The sequence below is a fragment of the Anastrepha ludens genome, chromosome 3, assembly GCF_028408465.1.
Source record: "Anastrepha ludens isolate Willacy chromosome 3, idAnaLude1.1, whole genome shotgun sequence".
Taxonomy (NCBI): domain Eukaryota; kingdom Metazoa; phylum Arthropoda; class Insecta; order Diptera; family Tephritidae; genus Anastrepha; species Anastrepha ludens.
The window spans coordinates 760,876-779,475 of record NC_071499.1 but is presented as its reverse complement, the minus strand read 5'-3'; the positions used below and the strand labels follow the sequence as shown (position 1 = coordinate 779,475).

The window sequence follows — 18,600 nt, the reverse complement described above, 5'->3', positions numbered from 1 at the left end:
AAAGGTGCTTTAGGGTCTTAGAAATAATATACCAAATGAGGGATGCCAGCAAAAATGTCTAAATGCCCAAATTTTTCATTCGACGGCAGTGCCTCGCAGGTATGCCCCGAACGCTACTTACAACTTTAAACGCGTTTTTCTCGAAATCACTTTTTTTAAACTGGCCGAAGACATAACTCGAACAAATCTTTACCGATTCTTACGAAATTTTGACAATACATTCGAAATACCTTTCTCCGGAGACGTACGTAGGATTTTTTATTTATATTACATAGTTTTTTTTTTAATCAACAATTTTATGTCGTTCTTTATAGTGAAAATTGTAACTTTTTGTTCAAACGTGCACCATTTCGCGAAAAAACAAAATATCGAAAAAATCCTACGTACGTCTCTTTCTGTTGTTATATTTTATTTTTTGATCCAGGACAAAAATTAAGGAGTTTACGTCTTCGGCAATGGACCCACTAGAAAAAAAGGCGCCTTAGGAGCACTGCTGGACAGCGACCATTTTGAAATTAATTCAGACGAAAAATTTTGTATTTGTACCATGAAAGCTATATTATTAAACCTATTTCACAGATTTTCGATTGATTCCTTTGTTGAGTCAAAATAAATTCATAAAATATGCCCATTTTTTGCGCTCTAGACCAGCTTCCCCCCTTAATAAAAATACTTTTTTTGTACTGAACTGAACACTATTTTAGTCTTTGTTGCTCTTCTCCTTCTAATTTCTTGAAAAAAGCTTTAACATTAGGATCTTTTCTATATAAAATGTAAGGGGAAACCGTGTCTACCCAATTTCGACACTTATCTTCATACTTCAATAGGCATAAAATTAAAAAATTTATAGTTCAAATTCCAAACGCTAGCGAAACAGTTCATTTATTTACTAAACTTTAAACTCCAAAGTTTTAACATTTGTCCTGGTATTTCCACTATGTTTTTAAGCTTTTTCGAAATATCATGGCGGTTGGCTTAATGAAGGAGAATTTTATATTAGCCAGTTCGTCAGTTTTTCCTGCTTGAAGCATAGGGTTTTTAGCAGTGCAGTCTACACTCTACAAAAACCACAAGCACACCATCGAGTAATGTAGCATGCGAAACTATATTAAGTTTTCAAGTATATTCCCTCTGAAAAATCGGTAATGAGTTAATTAATGAAACTCTTCAAAATTTGAATTAATTCTTAAGATTTGCATTTAATATGTTTTACGTAAAAACTTACGAGACACAGAATTTTCCTAGGACAATACCAAAGAATGGGAGAGTGACACTAAAAATAATTTGATGGAATGTTATTGTCTTATTTATTATACATATCTTACCTTGATCCACTTTTAAATGATTTTGTCTTAACCTTTACCCCAAACTTCTCCCACACATTCACGGAGTTGAAAAGTGTACGGTGGATGGCGTGCTTTCGCCATACTAAGTATGTATGTCTATACAAGGCAGCTTGTGGGAGATCATAGGCTTATACTGATAAAGGATTTGCAATCTATGTATGCATGTGGGTAAATTAGCGTTTTTTGTAGTCTCTAAAAGAATAGCTGTAAGTGCTGCAATGTCACCGAATACACACTTATACTATTTAACTGATATTTTCATGTTAATTTTAAGTATGCAAATATTTTCCTTATAGCGAGTTGTTTAATGATTTAGTAGTTGCTCTAGTAAATAACATTTTATATGGCCTTACATGTATGTACTATGCATTTTGCTCTAATAACTCATTATTCTGTAACACATAAGCATGTGGGATAGACGTTTTGCCAGAACAGATATATGTACATATGTACATTTTTCTTATTTCCATTTATCTTTTATAAGACGTTTATTGTATTTGGTTGGCACATTATATTGACTAGTGAATTTTTTTTTTCGAAACATGACAAATGTCTTCCCTTGGATACCCGAAATCTTATATTGAGTGTCAATCAACTGATATACATAGGTATGTACTTTAGTAATACATTTGAAATGTCTATTCATTTCGAAAATTTGGAGTTTCATTTTAATTCAGCCGGTACAGCTTAGTAGAGTGCCGTGTGGGCTTCGTATATTCAAGAATAATTTTACTATCTAAATATGTGTATGTATATATTATTATAGCATATTATACACCGTACTGTTTACGATAATACTTGCAGCTAAAAACAAACAATATGCAAATATTAAATATAGTTCGTAAGACTTTTAAAAACCCTTAAGAGCATTATTAATTAGTATGACGTTTTTTACTTTTTCTACGGTAATACAGAAATACATATAACTATACGAAATGATTAATATGTTTAAATAACTCTGTTTGCATTCATTTGATTTGTGATATTACACAATATTTTTGTATTTCCTACGGGCCAAAATACATGCAATACATTTGTAATAAAGTATTTGAAAAGGTAGCGATCAAGGCACATTGCACAGGTAGCATCAGTAGAGCAGCTGATTTGATTTTTTTTAATTTGAAATTGTAATTTTTTTCAAATTACTCTTAACTGTCAATCTTTTCTTTATAGTTCTCACATTCTTAGTGCCAAACAAAAGGGCAAAAACAAAGTACATTTCCTTTGTGGTTTTTGCTCTGCTGCTACTGCCTGTTCAATGTGCTTTGGTACCGATCATCTTTCAACTATGAAATAATAATCGTGTGGGAAAAATGAAATGAGAAATAAATCATAAACACCTCAGCCGTAATGCCGTGATATTTAAATTTTTACAGAGATACAAATAATACAAATTGTACTTTGTATTTATGCATGAATAAACAAAAGAATTAAGACACAAATTTTTTAATGGTGTAGAGCCAGAAGTTTGATTCAATATTTTTATGCTAAAATCGTAGATTCATAATGTTAATATCATTTAGGAGTATAATTTGTTTGCTTACAAAAACTATTATTTACAAACAATATATATATGTATGTATATAAATATTTTGTCATATTGAACACATAAACCTATAAATGACTATACTTAAATATACGTGGTAGTTTTTAAGGAATAAATCTAATTTTTTAGTCGTTACATTCTGTCAGAAACATCTATTGGAAGATAAAATTACAGTGGTTATTAGATTTGGTGTTTCAGAATGTAACACCTCAATTATATCGGCTGAGTTAAATACTGAATGGAACTTGAACAAATACTTCAAACGGAAGACTCGGTTTGCGGATTTGGCTACTATTTTGGTAACTCCTTAGCAGAGAATGAATGCCCTAGATCGGCAGAAACTGTGACAACCAAGGATCATCGCGCTTACGAAAGAAACGAAGATTTTTTTCAGCGCATACGATAATTCTAACAAACACTCAACGGTTTGAGATAAATATAAAAAATGCATATGCAAACAAGACAATTTTAACGCAATTATGTGTTAAAATTTTCAAAAACAAGTCTTTATCTACAAAAAAAATAAATTCGGGTTTTTTGCCAAAAATATGAAATGAAATTTTGTTTTATTTTAGCTGCATACATTTTTCGATTGAGTCATTTTAAAAACTAGTTTGTTCAAATGGGTTCGATTTTGAATTTGTGCAGAAGGGTTCAAGTTTAACCGTTAAACGGAGCATAAACATGAAAGGCTTAAAGAACCGTAAATCTAATAAAGGGTGATCAGATTGGAGGTACTTTTTCCAATAGGTTTTTTTTGACAGATCACGCGTGACTATTGTCAAACTAAATACATATTTTTTTTAGTAATCATTAACATTTCATCATGGAAAAACTTATGCCCTCACAACGTTAAGAAATCATAGAATTGTATTACGAAAATCGACGATGTGTGCTCAAGCCAACTTATAGTGTGCAACAATGAGGACCATTTTTGGTGTACTGGCTACGTCAATGAGCAAAATTGACGTATTTGGGTTGAACGCTCAATAACAATAATTACATCCATTGAAAACAACAGTTTGGTGCAACATATGGGTAGGAAGAATCATCGGTTCATATTTTTTCGAAGACGAGGCTGGCGCCAATGTAACAGTGGATGGCGAATGTTATCGCGTCGTGATAATCGACTTTTTGATGCCACAAATTGAAGCTCGTGATCCCTAAAACATTTCGTTCCAACAAGACGACGGACGGCGCTACTTGCAATATAGCCACACAGCCCGTGAAACAATGCGTCGTCGTTTCGGTGAGTAATTTATCTCTCGTCACGGACCAGTGGATTGACCCACAAGATCGAGTGATATCTCACTTTTGGACTTTTATTTGTGGGCGTATGTCTTAAGTCTATATGCTTTGTGGATAAACTAGCTTCGCTTGAGGCATTGGAAGCCATCATTACTAAAGTTATTCAGAAGATACCAACCGAAGTCCTCCATCGAGTCATTCCAAATTGGTGTTTACGGATGGCCAGATCACGGCGCAGTTGCTGCCAACATTTGAAAGGGACTGCAGTTAAAACATAAATGGTTCTACACAAAAATATAAAAGATTGCCTAATCAATTTGACTTTTCGTTGTTTTATTTCAATTGAAAATCCGACATCTCTAAAATGATCACCCTTTATAAGAATGTAACGTACAGCTAACGTACACCACCTTCTAGTAGTTATAGCACTGCAAGTATAGACAGTATGAAATAAATAATGCATATGTTATGTGACATAATTGTAATTTCCAAAGGAAAATGGGATTATCTAATGATTTTTAAGTCTCTGACAAGAATCTGGATTTTAATTGATTGCAGTTTAAAACTTACAATGATATTAAGTTGGATTATTCAAATGAGTTTATGAAGGCTTACAAAATATTTAGTGAGCATAGTTTTTGAAAAAGAGGTATTTTTATAATTTTATAATAGCTCAGTTAGAAGGCATTTGTTTCGGAAGCAATCGACTGGCAATTGACGACTGTATTCTTAACTTTTACCGCACAAGTCCTGCAGAAATTTCGTCCCTCAGATAATTTATGTGTATCTTAAATCGTCGTTTATATGTATATGGCAACGTTTTATTGTTACATCTCTCCACTCTTTATAGATCATGTCAGTCAAATACTTCGCTGGAACGTATGCTATGTGTTCATTCTGATTGGGCTATAGTTCTTACTGGGCTCATCCAACTACTACCCTAAACTCAGCGAATATACATCAAAAACTAAGCTATCTTTTCAGAGTTTGCATTATTTTTACTATTTTTTAATCACGCATACATTTAATGATTATTTCTAAAAATAGGTATGTATCCTGGATAAAACGGAAAACACGAAAATGTAATTACGCAGATAAGTTAACTATTTTAGTGGCTTCCAAATGTTTGGTTTTCGTATTTTTATATAAATAATTTTATTTTTAGAGTATCTTAGCGAGAAATTATTTTTGTTTGCCAGCAATGAAAACACGTACCCACTAATCTCTGAAAGATAGAAAGCATTCCTATTCCAATTTGTTTTCAGCAGAGCATACAACGAGAAAATCGTTCGCTTCTCGCTTATTCGCCTTTGTACTACCATTAAGCACATCGCCTTTAAGGCACTTAAAACAAAAAATCCGAAAAAATTAAATCGGAAATAATCAAAAGGCAGCGGATGTGTTCGAGCTGTAATAATAGCGGTAGTGTTATTTTTTATGAGATGGTATTAAGCTATGTCCCAAAATTTCTGCAACAATGTCAACGTCAGGCCTTCTGTCAGTAATATGTTGACAATGTAATGGTTCATTACTAGCTAATCAAAGACAGTATAGAAGTTTTTATTAAATTAATATTACGCGGTACATACATAAATACTAAGCGGTACACAAATGCTGGAAATTATGTACTATATTTTGTACACAAACGACATGTCTGGAAGCGCTCTTGATGCCAGATATAAATATGAGAAAACACTTAATCAAATTTGTATGATTTAATTGGTGCACCTGATAAAGAAATTGCGGAACAATCGGACAGTTCAAAGTTTTAACACCATATATTCATAAATATTACGAAATGATCTATAAATTTGACGATTATCAGTTCAAATACCGAAGCTGATTTGTAAACAAAAACTAAGCTAAGCCGATAGTTTTCTGATGCTCGGCACTTATTTCGCAAATAATGGTTTTTTATGAGGAGCTTCTTTATGGCAGAAATGTATCCGGGGGTTTTGCGTTGCCTGTCGACGGGCAGCCGGTATTAACCAAAACTTTTTAATCATTTTTGGTGTTTTCATGCCCAGAGCGAGCTTCGAACCCAGGCACTATCGATGGGTGGTGAAGTGATGCAGATTTTTATTTTGACCTTTACGCGCTCCATAGCCTGTCTATTTGTATACTGCAGCTGTTTAGTTCTTCTGATAGGGTGATTAATTCTGTGCCACCGCATTATGAACAACAATATTTATATTTTCTACCATCCTCTAAATATCGATGGCAATGGCATCGATAGCTGCCTTTCCGAACATTAAAACAGTTTATTGAACCAAAACATTTTTTTTGGAAATAAAGCCCACTCCTTTTTTATAAAACCACCAGTCGGTGCCCGCCTGCCTTTATACTCTTCAACACATTTCGTTAGATACCCATATCCTAAAGTCTAATTAAATTATTTTAAGAATTTAAATTTTTGTTTAAAATTAGATAACAACACCATTAAACCAAATATCGGATTAAGGCTTTTTAACTTTACACTGATATATGTATGTATGTATATGTGTGTATACATATTTTTTACAATCAATATATTTTTGTAAACGATTTCTAACTGTCGAAAAAGTAAGTGTCAACATCAGTTAAAAATATTTTTATTACCGCTTTGATTTGATATCTATATCTCAATATTCAACTGAAATGTGTGATAAATCGATATTTTTACAATAAAATTCAGATGCCAATGTTATAAAAAAAATAATTTTGGAACATTTTTTCTAAGTATTTGCTTTGATACTTAGACATTTTTAAAAAATTATTATTTATAAAATACAAACAAGTGGCTACACTATACCAAAATAAGTTTCGCACACAAACCATATTCAACCATAGGCTTTCCTAGACTTTTCTCCATTTCGTTAATAATAATTAAACAAACCAGAAACATCCTATGAAGAAATAAATTTCTATGAAGCAAAACCTTTCGCAACTGTATTGACAGCTGATTGTCAATTTTGCCGGTAATCGGCCATATGTGAAGGGGTAGATTAATTTTGTGGATTTATTGGTAATTAATGCACATGTATGTGCACGTACTTTAGGCTGGAAATCTTTATTGATAGATTTTGAAATTCTTTAGACCAAAAGCAAAAACAAAATATACTACTCTTGTTGTTTTTGTACTGTACTGCTATTGCTTGTTCAATGTGGCTTGCCTGTAATTATTTGTTTTTGTAAATAACTTTATAATTTTATTTATTAATCCAATTCACTAAGGATTCGGGTATTTTCTAACACTGGCTAATTAAAAAAACTTTCGATAATAGTTGCATTTGTTGTAGAAAATATTAAAACACTTACAGTTGACCAGAGTCTAATCGTCGCATTCTTCAAAGATATAATAAAAAATGTAAATGGTAGCATTTTACACTTAGCCACCCTTGGTCGTTTCTAGATCAACCAATTTAGAAATACGTATTATTCCTGCATACGTACATACATACATACATATAAACGGCTTTATAAATGATCAAAAGTTATGTTCAGTAATTTGTCACTTGTTTCCCGAACACCGTGGCGAAATTTGGAAGTAATTGAAATGAAATCGCCATTGCTGACAGATGAAGAGGACAAAAGGTTTACAAAAAATTTTTGGCAGAACAGTTTTATTGAAAGCCATTTTTGACAGTCTCAGTAAATCAAGTTTGTTCGAGTTTTTATTTTAAATTGTGAAATTTCTTGTATTTTGCTTCTTTCAAATTGTATCAAATTAAATCGCCGAAAATTTTGCATTAAGAAAAATTTGTCAAAATTAACAAAAACAAAACACCCACACTCACAAACAATTTATATTTCAGTGAATATTGCAAAAAATACGCCATTATTTGGGTAATACTATCTCTAGCCATTATTGGCATTTCATTCGGTTTGATTTTTGGATTGAGAAATAAACAAAAAGATCCACTAAAACTGGGATATGGAGCCGTAGTATCAAATGGTGATGGTTGCGCCGACATTGGAGGGTAAATCGAAATGCATAAGACATATTTACAGATGTGCATACATACATATTACATAATATTTATTTATTTCAATATGTATTTAAATGTGAATTGACTGCGCCACACACATACATGCATATGTATCGTATAGCAAAATATTAAGTGACGGTGGGTCTGCAGTGGATGCGGCCATTGCGACGTTGTTGTGTGAAGGCGTTATGCTGCCTCATAGCATGGGTGTAGGTGGAGGGTTTGTTGCAACAATTTACACCAAAGAAACCGGCAAAGTGGAGACACTAATTGCGCGCGAAACTGCACCGGCTTTGTCAGATCAGAACATGTTCATCAACAAACATATAACCGGTAAGCAACATTTTAATTGATGATTTTAATCGAGTAATCGAATGCCATAAGCAGTACACATGTAGTGGTATAATGTACATATGTCCGTAGGCGCCATTTCAGCAGCTGTACCAAGCGAAATTTTTGGATATTGGCGTTTACATAGCAAATTTGGGAAGCTGCCGTGGAAGGTGTTATTCGAACCTACCATTGATTTGTGCTTTAAAGGTCTTAAAGTCTCAAAATATCTTTCAAATGTACTGACCCTGTATGCCGACCGTATACGTAACGAACCCTCAATGGCCGAAATATTTATTAATCCTGAAACGAATGATCTTTACAAAGAAGGTGAAGTAATGTTTCGCCGGAAATTGGGCGAAACGTTGAGGATGGTGGCTGAAGAGGGTCCAGAGGTAATTTACAGAGGTGGCATAATTGGAAAACAACTCGTACATGATATACAAGAGATGGGTGGAATCATAACGGAGGAGGATTTGAGAAATTACGAGTGAGTACGTATCCGATTAACTGAATGTGTTCTAAGTTTACACAAGAGCATCCGTAGAGTACGTTGGGAAGATTCAGTGGAGGTACATTTTGAGCGAGGTTACACCTTACATACCACTCCCTTGCCTACTAGCGGTGCTGTACTTGCCTTCATTCTCAACGTCATGGAACCGATGTACACTGCAAATGAAACTGTGTTTTGGCAGCGATTGGTCGAGACTTTCAAGCATGCATACGGGCACCGAACTTCCCTAGGCGATATTCACTATGAGCCGGATGTGGCTGAAACCTATAATAATTTGCTTAGCTCCAGCTTTGCGGCCGAGAATAGAAAACTTATTTCTGATGATCGGACGTGCGCGGATTTTGCTTTCTACGGTGCAAATTTTACAAATGAAGACGACAAAGGAACGGCAAACATTGCAGTATTAGCACCAAACGGTGACGCGATCGCTATAACCAGTACGGTAAACAGTCAGTGAGTACACAGAACTCTTTAAACCCAGACCACGATTTTCTAAAACGTAATTAGTATAAAATCATACACCTTTTCATGAATATTGCACATTTACAATGTTACAATCACAAGGTTTTCATGTGTTGATTAGGCGTAACCTAAATGCTTTACAGACAAACCCGACAAACAAGCATAATTAAATATATTCCTCTCATTCTAAAAGCCTTAGTACACATATCCATATAAACGAAAGAGCTCGCATACTCTAACTTGTACAAACTGAATTTGTAGACATTCTTAAAGCCCGCATTTGTTCTCTTTTTTGACGTATCTGAAAATCCTTATTAAACGTTTAAATACACGAATTAAATTTCATTATATATTTAAATTTCCAACTTTATTTTTATTTCATAAGCTTTGGTTCCAAAGTTCGATCTCGTCAAACAGGCATAATACTTAATGACGAAATGGATGATTTCTCCACACCAGGGCTGATAAACACTTACGGGATTCCTTCCTCACCTTCAAATTATATCAAACCGGGCAAGCGTCCTATGAGCTCCACATGCCCCAGTATAGTGCTGGATCAAAATGGCGATGTAAAATTGATGATTGGCGGTGCTGGAGGATCGCGGATCACTACTTCTGTTGCTCAGGTACCACAAATTCAAAAAAATAAAGTACATACATATATATTCAAAATAAAGTTTTTTTCCAACAGTCCATTCTACGTTATTTTATGTTGAACAATACTATACAAGAATCTCTTGACGCTGGGCGTGTACATCATCAACTGGCACCTATGCAAGTGGACGTCGAACCTGAGGTGCCAGAGTACATTAACAATTATTTGCTGAAAGTGGGACACGACATTAATTTTTTGCCTAAAGATAAAGCCTATTCTGCACTTACGGCGATCGGTCTTAAAACTGAAGAGCCCCAACCAGCTTGTGATCGTCGACGGGTAGGCAGTTGGAAAGTGGTTTACCAGCCGTTTAGTGCTTAAGAACTTACGTTGTTTGTAGTGTTCTCAAATCGTTAGTTTTTTTTAAATCGTTCAGAACGTTTTTCAAATTCAAAAGAAATGCTACGCATACAATTCAGTTTCGCGAAAAACTCACCTATCCGCAACTAAGCATAACTCGATGCATGAAATAATATTAATAACATTTGAACACGACCTCCAAAGCACGATAAAATGATCATAAATAATTTTTCTATTAAGCTTGTAATATGCTTTGAAATTAAAGTATTATTTTTGATAATTTTTATATATGTAAAAATCTATGTATATATTTTACTTGTAATGAGAAAAATTACAGCTACTCCCTAGAATTACGAGTTTGCAGCGTATCGGCTTACATAGGGCCGCCTATACTTAATTTTGCACCTATCGAAACAAAAAGAATTTCATATTTAAAAACCAAACTGAAAAATTATTGTAATGTGATAAAAAAGCAATCGTGAATAGAATTTTTTAGTTATTAAGATTGATTTAGAGCACCAGTTATCAGTTAGATCAGACTTACAGCTCTGTTGGTCTTATTTAGTTAGACTTAAACATAGTTTTACATAAGTTAGGCTAGCCTACCATACCAGCCTCACGTGTTAAACACCACTTAACTTAGGAAACATAGAGAACTGTAGGTTTTAGATCTCTAAGCTGTGTATTTTATTTAAATTCAGAGCAGAGAAAACTTAATCAGTATTCAGTATAGTTCAGTGAACAGAGTTGCTCTCCTAATTAAAATTCTTTATTTAAATTATATGTTTGCTTTTACAAGTACTCTATTCAAAATTTAAATGACTGAAATGTTGGAGTAGGAAAAAACGGAAGCGGAGCAAGCAATTTCAAGTCGTCAAGTATGTAGTATGCACACAGAGTATGTTTTAAGTTTGAGAGAATCATGGTGAAAAGATGTTTAGAGGTGCTACCAAGAACAGACCGTTAACCGGCTCTCACCGAATTAGAAAGAATCAGCTGATTAGCTGACGTAGCAGGGGACATGACAGCGGTTTGTGAACGAAAAAACTGAGAGTGTGTTGGTGATATACGAAAAAAATCCACACAATCTTCGCCCTTGTTGCTTCGTTGCCGTCTGAACCGTAGATGACTAGATGCGGAACTTTTTTTCTCGTGAGGGAGCTGTCAAAATGTGCATTTTTTTAATTTCGTCATAAAATATACTCCCAGTCAAGAGAATTCGCCAAATTGAAGGGACAAAAGTTTCCCTATCAGAAAAGAGAGTTGGCAGTATTGAAAATAGTGAGTTATACCAGTTTGATGAGTTATAACTATACCTACTCGCTAGCGGCCATGAAATTTGTTCGTCAAGCGAGCAGAGCACAAACATAGTGAGCAGAGAATCGGAAACGTAATAACGGTTATGAAAGCACTTTTTCGCTAAATGTTTCCAATTGATAAATTCGAGAAAACTGTTAATTTCGGTCCCTAATCAAGACAGATATTTCGCACAACAAATTTAATTCTTGCCTCTTATTATACAGCGGGACGGCTAAAAGCGGTATTGAGTGACACCAACTGCAAGAGATGGTTTTAGGGGTTACTAAAACCAGATTAATAGCTTTGGCGCCACCGACTTAGCCGAATCGGTTGGGAGAACGTAGGTTCGAGTCTCCGTACATATCCGGAGAATTTTTAGATCTTTCCCCGTTGGCAACAGCTAGTATCGTAGACGATGGAACAATGGGATGTATGAGCTTTACGACCACATAGACATGTGGAGCGATTCGATAACTGGGTCATGTCGTCCGAATGGATACAAACGCTCCGGCTCTGAAAGTATTCGATGGTGGTAGCAGAAGGTCTTGACTTCACTTGGTGTTTCCAACTGGCGCCGGTTAGCATGAGAAAGAAACGACTGACGCGCTTTGTTAAACTCTTACAAAATCGCTTAAGCCGTTATCAAGAAGAAGAAAAAATGTTGAGTTCCCAACTAAGATCACCTATGCATCAGTGGTCTAGATGGGTAGACTCTCTCTCGAGGGAGTCAGGAGGACCTTATCGAGACTACAACGCCCTGTGGCCATCTGTTGCACCGGAGCTTTTCCGACTACTTCAGGCCCGGCATTAGATGCTCTGATTGGTTTACAACCACTTGATGCTTTCATCCAAGGAGAGGCCTTGAAGGCCATCTGCAGGCTGAAACACAATGGGAACTGGTACGCCCCCTGTTCGGCATTGGAAATCAGAGAAGGCATGAACTTCGATCCAACGATTCTTGCCATGCCACTTGACTCCATGCCATCAAGAGTCGTACTTGAAAAGAGATACAGTGTAGTGCTGCCAGAGGCTCAGTTGTGGTAAAACTTTGAAAATGAGCCCGGCAAACACTGTTTTCGCATTTTCACGGATGACTCCAGGACCGAGCATGGCTCCGGCTCTGGGGTCTACCCGGAATACAGCAGGACAAAACTGCACTTTGCTCTTGGAATGCATGCATCTGTGTTTCAAGCGGAGGTGTATGTAGTTCAAGAAGCGATGAACTTTGTTGTGGAAAACCGATGGAGAGGCAGATCTATGTGTCTGCAGCGACAGTCAAGCTGCGCTCATGGCCTTAGATAGCCCCCCAACCACATCAGGGGTAGTCGAGTCCTGTAAATCCAGGCTGAACTATGTTGGCAGACATAATAGCCTGATGCTAACATGGGTTCCGTGACACATGGGTATCGTGGGTAACGACTAACTTCTTTGGCCCAGAACCCGTTTTGTCACTCTCTTCTGCGGCCATCAAAGCCACGGTTAGCAAATGGGTTACTACAACCCACAAGCGAGTTTGGCAGGCTGAGAGAGGCTGCAGATGGACTAAACTGATGTTACTTTTCATGTCCGATCGACTGTCGCAAACCCTCCTGTCATTAAACAGAAGGGAGTGCAGACGGCTGGTTGGACTGATGACGGGCCACTTTCTATGGGCGAAGCACATGGAAAGGGTGGACATCTCAGACAGTGTACTCTGCCCAGCTTGTGAGAGAAGGGTGAGACGGCGGACCACTTCCTGTGCGTCTGCCCCGCCTTCGCTCTGATGTGTTAAGAAGCGACCATCTTGGCTTCTTGGCACCACAAGATCTGCTCAGATTTATTCGGAGATCGTCTGAGTAATGTCTGAGTGCTGAACTTGCTAGTTGTCCCGAAAAAAAAAATAAGTGAAAGAAAATGCTTTTTGGTGATCCTACTTTAGTAACGACTTTTTTGTTTATTACATATTGTACAAGGTTCAACGGGACGAACGCATGGAATCTTCTTTGTTCGATAATGTTAGCGCCGAAGGCTAGCTACAAGTATTATTTTAATATGTTCATTAATAATATATTGAAATTGGTTCTACTTATTTTTCGTTTCGTATTATTCATATTTCATTCATATACAAATCTTTCTTGTTGAATCGTTTCATATTTCATTATTGAACCAATAAAACCTTAAAATATTATTAAAAAACAAATGTTCTGAATTCAATAAGGGAATTCAAAAACTGTTCGTATCATTTTGGAGAGAGCACCTCAGGCTGAAAATATAGCAACTGTGTAATTTGTAAAGACTTTCGTTGCTATATTATATAGAAATTCCTTCTTCATATTAAAAATCATTCATTCAAGCGCGCAAAAAGACAAACAGGTAAAGGCCTACAAACTTATCCAGCACTTAGAAAACAACCATCATTCGTCAAATAAACTGAAATACTGACACATGTACGAGTACACATTCATACTATAGTTGTGAGCCAAAAAGTACTAATTATAATCCCATAAAGCACCAACAAAATGTTTTCATATATTAATTTACTCAATCTTTTAGACCTTTAGTATGATGAAACCTATGCATTAAAGATAGAAATAAAAAGTGTATTTTAATTGAAAAATTTAAGTTTAGCAATTTGCGGCATTGGTCGCTGTTGCTATGCACACTACTACACGTGAAGTGAATACTTGAATATTAGGCGTGTGGCGCTTTGGGATGCATCCGAAAGTTTAATGTACATATGTATGTATGTATTAATGTAACATACTCGTATGTACACTAAAAAAGCCACACTCTTGGTTCAGAGTTTTGGTTTTTTATTTACAATTGATTTATCTAATTACCTAATTATTAGAGAACCCATAATAATATCTTGAATAAAATTAATATTGATCTACTATGAGTGAGCAAAAAATAATGGCCTCGCAATTTTTAATAGTATCGAAATGTCGAAGACATAACTTTGTTTTTGTTTCTGCGAGCACTTGAGGCGTAACAGCTGCGACTGACGAGCATTTATAAGACATATTTACGTACATACATACATACTGCGACTGACGAGCATTTAAAGACATATTTACGTACATACATACATATGTATGTGTGCTTGCATGAATATTGTACATACAGAGTGGGGCCCTTGGCATAAAAAACCCATGATTAACCAAATGTGCGCAAATAATTCTAAATAATAAGAAATATCGCGATGTTAACTATGTTCGAGTGATCGTCAGTGATTTCTTTAATTTTAGACTTAAAATTTTTATCTTCCTCCAGAAAAAATGGTGTATGGACGACTCAGGTGTGCGCCGGGAAATGTAGTGCACTCGTTTTATGACTGAGTGTACTTAGCTTCCAGAAATATGAATTTGCATCTATAAATGTATTTTGTTTCTGTAGTCCCAAGGTTTAGAATTGTCCTGTTATAAAATGTGGATGAATAAAAGTAAAAACAACTTCAAATGGATAGCGAAATGCCGCCGGCAATTAATTCGTGCAATATATGTACATTAGTGGGACTACCCTCCACTCAATTCTGTCAATCCGCTGTCGAGCTGGTTGTGGTGACTAAACTTCGCCAGTCGATTTGATTTTCCACAATTCACACTATTCGTAGTCGATGAAACTTCTGAATATAATAAACGTTCTCTGGACCAGATACATATACGAAAAAGCATGAATAATAAACAACCCCTAAACCGGCCTTTGGTTGCACTTCATATTATAATAAACTACATTGTTCGTATTTAAGTTTTGCAGTTACTAATGATTCCACTATTTCTTTATTTGATTAGCTAGAATTAGGAATGTAATCACATGCTGCTTTTTGTTTGCTTTTCGCTCCAAAGTAAAAACTGATATGAACATACACACACAATCAGAATGAGCGAAAAGATAGTCAATAGCGCAATTGAAAGATATTGTAAACTAAAGGAAGCATGGGGAAAAAGGGTCATGTAAATACTATATTATTTATTTATTTATTCCAAGAGAACTCACTTCCACGCTGCTTTTCAAATATTACATAAATTTGATTACAGCTCAGCAGACGTGTTTAATGACACTCTCTGGTATTTTTCAGATGCCTTTGAAGCAAAACCTGCCCTATGCAATAGCCATAGCTTCAGACAAAACCTTTGTATTGTAACTTTGATGTTTGCTTAGATACTACAGACGGCAGAGCGTGATGTTATATTTTCGAACTAGCAAACCCGGCCCCCTTCGCTGGGCACACTAAAATAGAATAGATATGGTTTAGAACAGAAAATATGTATATGATTTTCATATTATTTATTTCTTTATTCTTTATTCAAGCGCTTTGGCGTAAACAATATTTTTTGTTTTTCTATTTGTTTTTGAGTAAATATAAAATATAAATTGAAAATCAGGAAAAAAGAAGATTCTTAAATTAAGATTTTTAAATTTCAAATCAACGCATATGAATAAACAATCGTCTTTTTTCCTGATCATCCATGAATTTTTCGTTTCAATTTATATGTTTTATTAAGCATTGGAGCTTTTTTAACCATTATCCATTTATATTTTTAAAAAAAGAAAACGAAAAAAAATTTTTTTTCCACGAACACATAATTTCATTCGGATTTCACATTAAATTCTCAAATTTCGTAAGAAATTATTCACTGTTCCAAAATCCACTCCAAAAAAATTCACAAACAATTTTTACATGTTGCACTTACGTTTTTGCCTTATGGCATCCAAATCAGAAAGAAATATTGACACATTGTAACTCACACTGTCAATTTGACAGTTCAGTTCCGCCCCAAGCGTTAAAAAAGTAAGCGACATTATGGCTGGTTCAAAAGAACGCTGTACCCGTTGCCAGTGCTCCGAATTACAACCAAACTTTACGAAACCCATTTTCAATACTTACTTAACAATGTGCGTAAGTTTGGTTTAATTCGGTTCAAAGACACGGCGGGTCCACGTTTTGGCATATATTTCGAGACCCTAGTCATCAATAGGTATGAAAATTACCCCGTATTAAAGCACTTATCAACAGCTTTCATTTGATACCCATATTGTACATACACAACCAAAGGTTACCCGGGTCCACATTTTTACCTATATCTCGAGACCCCAGTCACGGAGCGGCATGAAAAATACTCTGTACTAAAGCATTTACCAACAGCTTCAATTTGATATCTATATTGTACAAACACATTCTAGGGTCCACGTTTTGGTCTCTATCTCGAGACCCTAGTCACGGAGCGGCATGAAAAATACTCTGGACTAAAGCATTCACCAACAGCTTCCATTTGATACCCATATTGTACATACACATCCGAAGGTTACTCGGGTCCACGTTTTGACCTATATCTCGAGCCCTATTTCCAAAATAAAATATAATCCATGTTACTCGTGGATGATGTAGCTTTCGAATGGTGAAAGAATTTTTAAAATCGGTCCAGTAGTTTTTGAGCCTATTCATTACAAACAAACAAAGTTTTCCTCTTTATAATATTAGTATAGATTTATGTATGTATGTATGTGTGTATGTATTTCATCATAATCCAGATGTATTAAATAATTTGATTGACAACTTAGTGAAACTCTCTAATAAGGAACTGTGATGACAAAAACTATAAACAAACCAATTAAAAGCAGATTGTTTTTTAATTTGACATTATAGTTTGATTCTTATGAGTACTACCAAATTCAGTCCTACTATGTTAAATAGATTTTCATAAAATAGTGGGAACGTTGCTCTGAAATGTACACATATATATGTACGTACATACATAAATATGCAATGAAAAGTTGGAAAAAGGATTGATTGAAAACCTATAACTGGAAATACAGAATTCTGATTAAGTCTAAAACGCGGTGAAAAAATTAAATATGTATCACCCATCAGCTACCGTATTCACCAGATCTCGGTTCCTTCCTTTCCCCTGAAATTATCTCTTTTGGTTACCTGTTTTGAATATATTGAGGTTATAAAACAAAATTAGTTATCGAATATGCGGCCTGTCTAATGGAAGCGTGACTGGCATAAATCAATCTTAGAGATCTGTTATAAGAAAATTTAAATGCTGCTAAATAGGTGTATCATTTTTGCAATACGCGTTGTATAATTTTCAAAATTCAGAAAACTTCTATTGTTTTTACAAAATATGTTAAACGTATGAAAAATGATTTGAAACAGTATTCCTATGTGCACACCCTAAAGGTCCAAAAATATCACGTACATTTGTAGCAAAATATTTCAAAAAGTCGAAAACGTTGGTAAATAAATGGGTGCAACAATATACTGAAGTTGAAAACGGTGACGAAACAGAACTCACCGTTGCGTGAAACTAAACCGCTGTTATCATTATCTTCTTCTTCTTGATTGGTGCGATAACCGCTTACGCGATTTTGGCCGAGTTTAACAAAGCGCGCCAGTCGTTTCTATCTCGAAAGTCTTTCTCCACTTAATCTTTCCAACACAGAGGAGGCCTTCCTCTTCCTCTTCCACCACCAACTGATACCGCATCGAATACTTTCAAAACCGGAGCGTTTGTTTCCAGTCGGACGACACAACTCAGCTAACGAAACCGATGGATATCTATCCGCTGCGCTATGTCGATATCGTCGTAAAGCTCATACAGCTCATTGTTCCATTACCTGCGACAACGCCGAGTGCCAACGTGCAAAGGTCCAGAAATTTTACTATATTTTTTAGCACGCTCAGCGGCCAATAAGGCAGATACAGATTTTCCGTATTTGGATTTGGGCATGTGTTTCTATACTAAATAGTCTTATAATACTGCAATAGAATTTTCACAATTATCCGACACATGCAATTATGCAATTATTCAAACTGTAAAATACGAAATAAATAATGTAAAGTCTACACATCTGACAAATATGAGTATGTCCAACAACACATCCTGTTTTCTAACGCTCTATTTGTGCACCGCGCAATCTAATATCCAAATTCTACACATTTTGAA

General features: G+C 35.3%; 1 protein-coding gene across 2 annotated transcripts; it reads left to right on the top strand.

The window, feature by feature from the left end:
• Positions 1-7,573: 7,573 nt before the first annotated feature.
• Positions 7,574-11,129, top strand: LOC128856800 (glutathione hydrolase 1 proenzyme). Of its 2 annotated transcripts, none has more exons than XM_054092147.1 (7): positions 7,574-7,713; positions 7,935-8,099; positions 8,230-8,441; positions 8,532-8,928; positions 8,986-9,405; positions 9,800-10,040; positions 10,092-10,220. In XM_054092147.1, the coding sequence occupies exons 1-7, from the start codon at positions 7,616-7,618 to the stop codon at positions 10,128-10,130; spliced, it is 1,572 nt and encodes a 523-aa protein (XP_053948122.1). In that variant the 5' UTR covers positions 7,574-7,615; the 3' UTR covers positions 10,131-10,220. The 2 variants fall into 2 exon arrangements, with proteins under 2 accessions (XP_053948122.1, XP_053948121.1); XM_054092146.1 differs by having other exon boundaries at positions 7,577-7,713; positions 10,106-11,129.
• Positions 11,130-18,600: the final 7,471 nt, after the last annotated feature.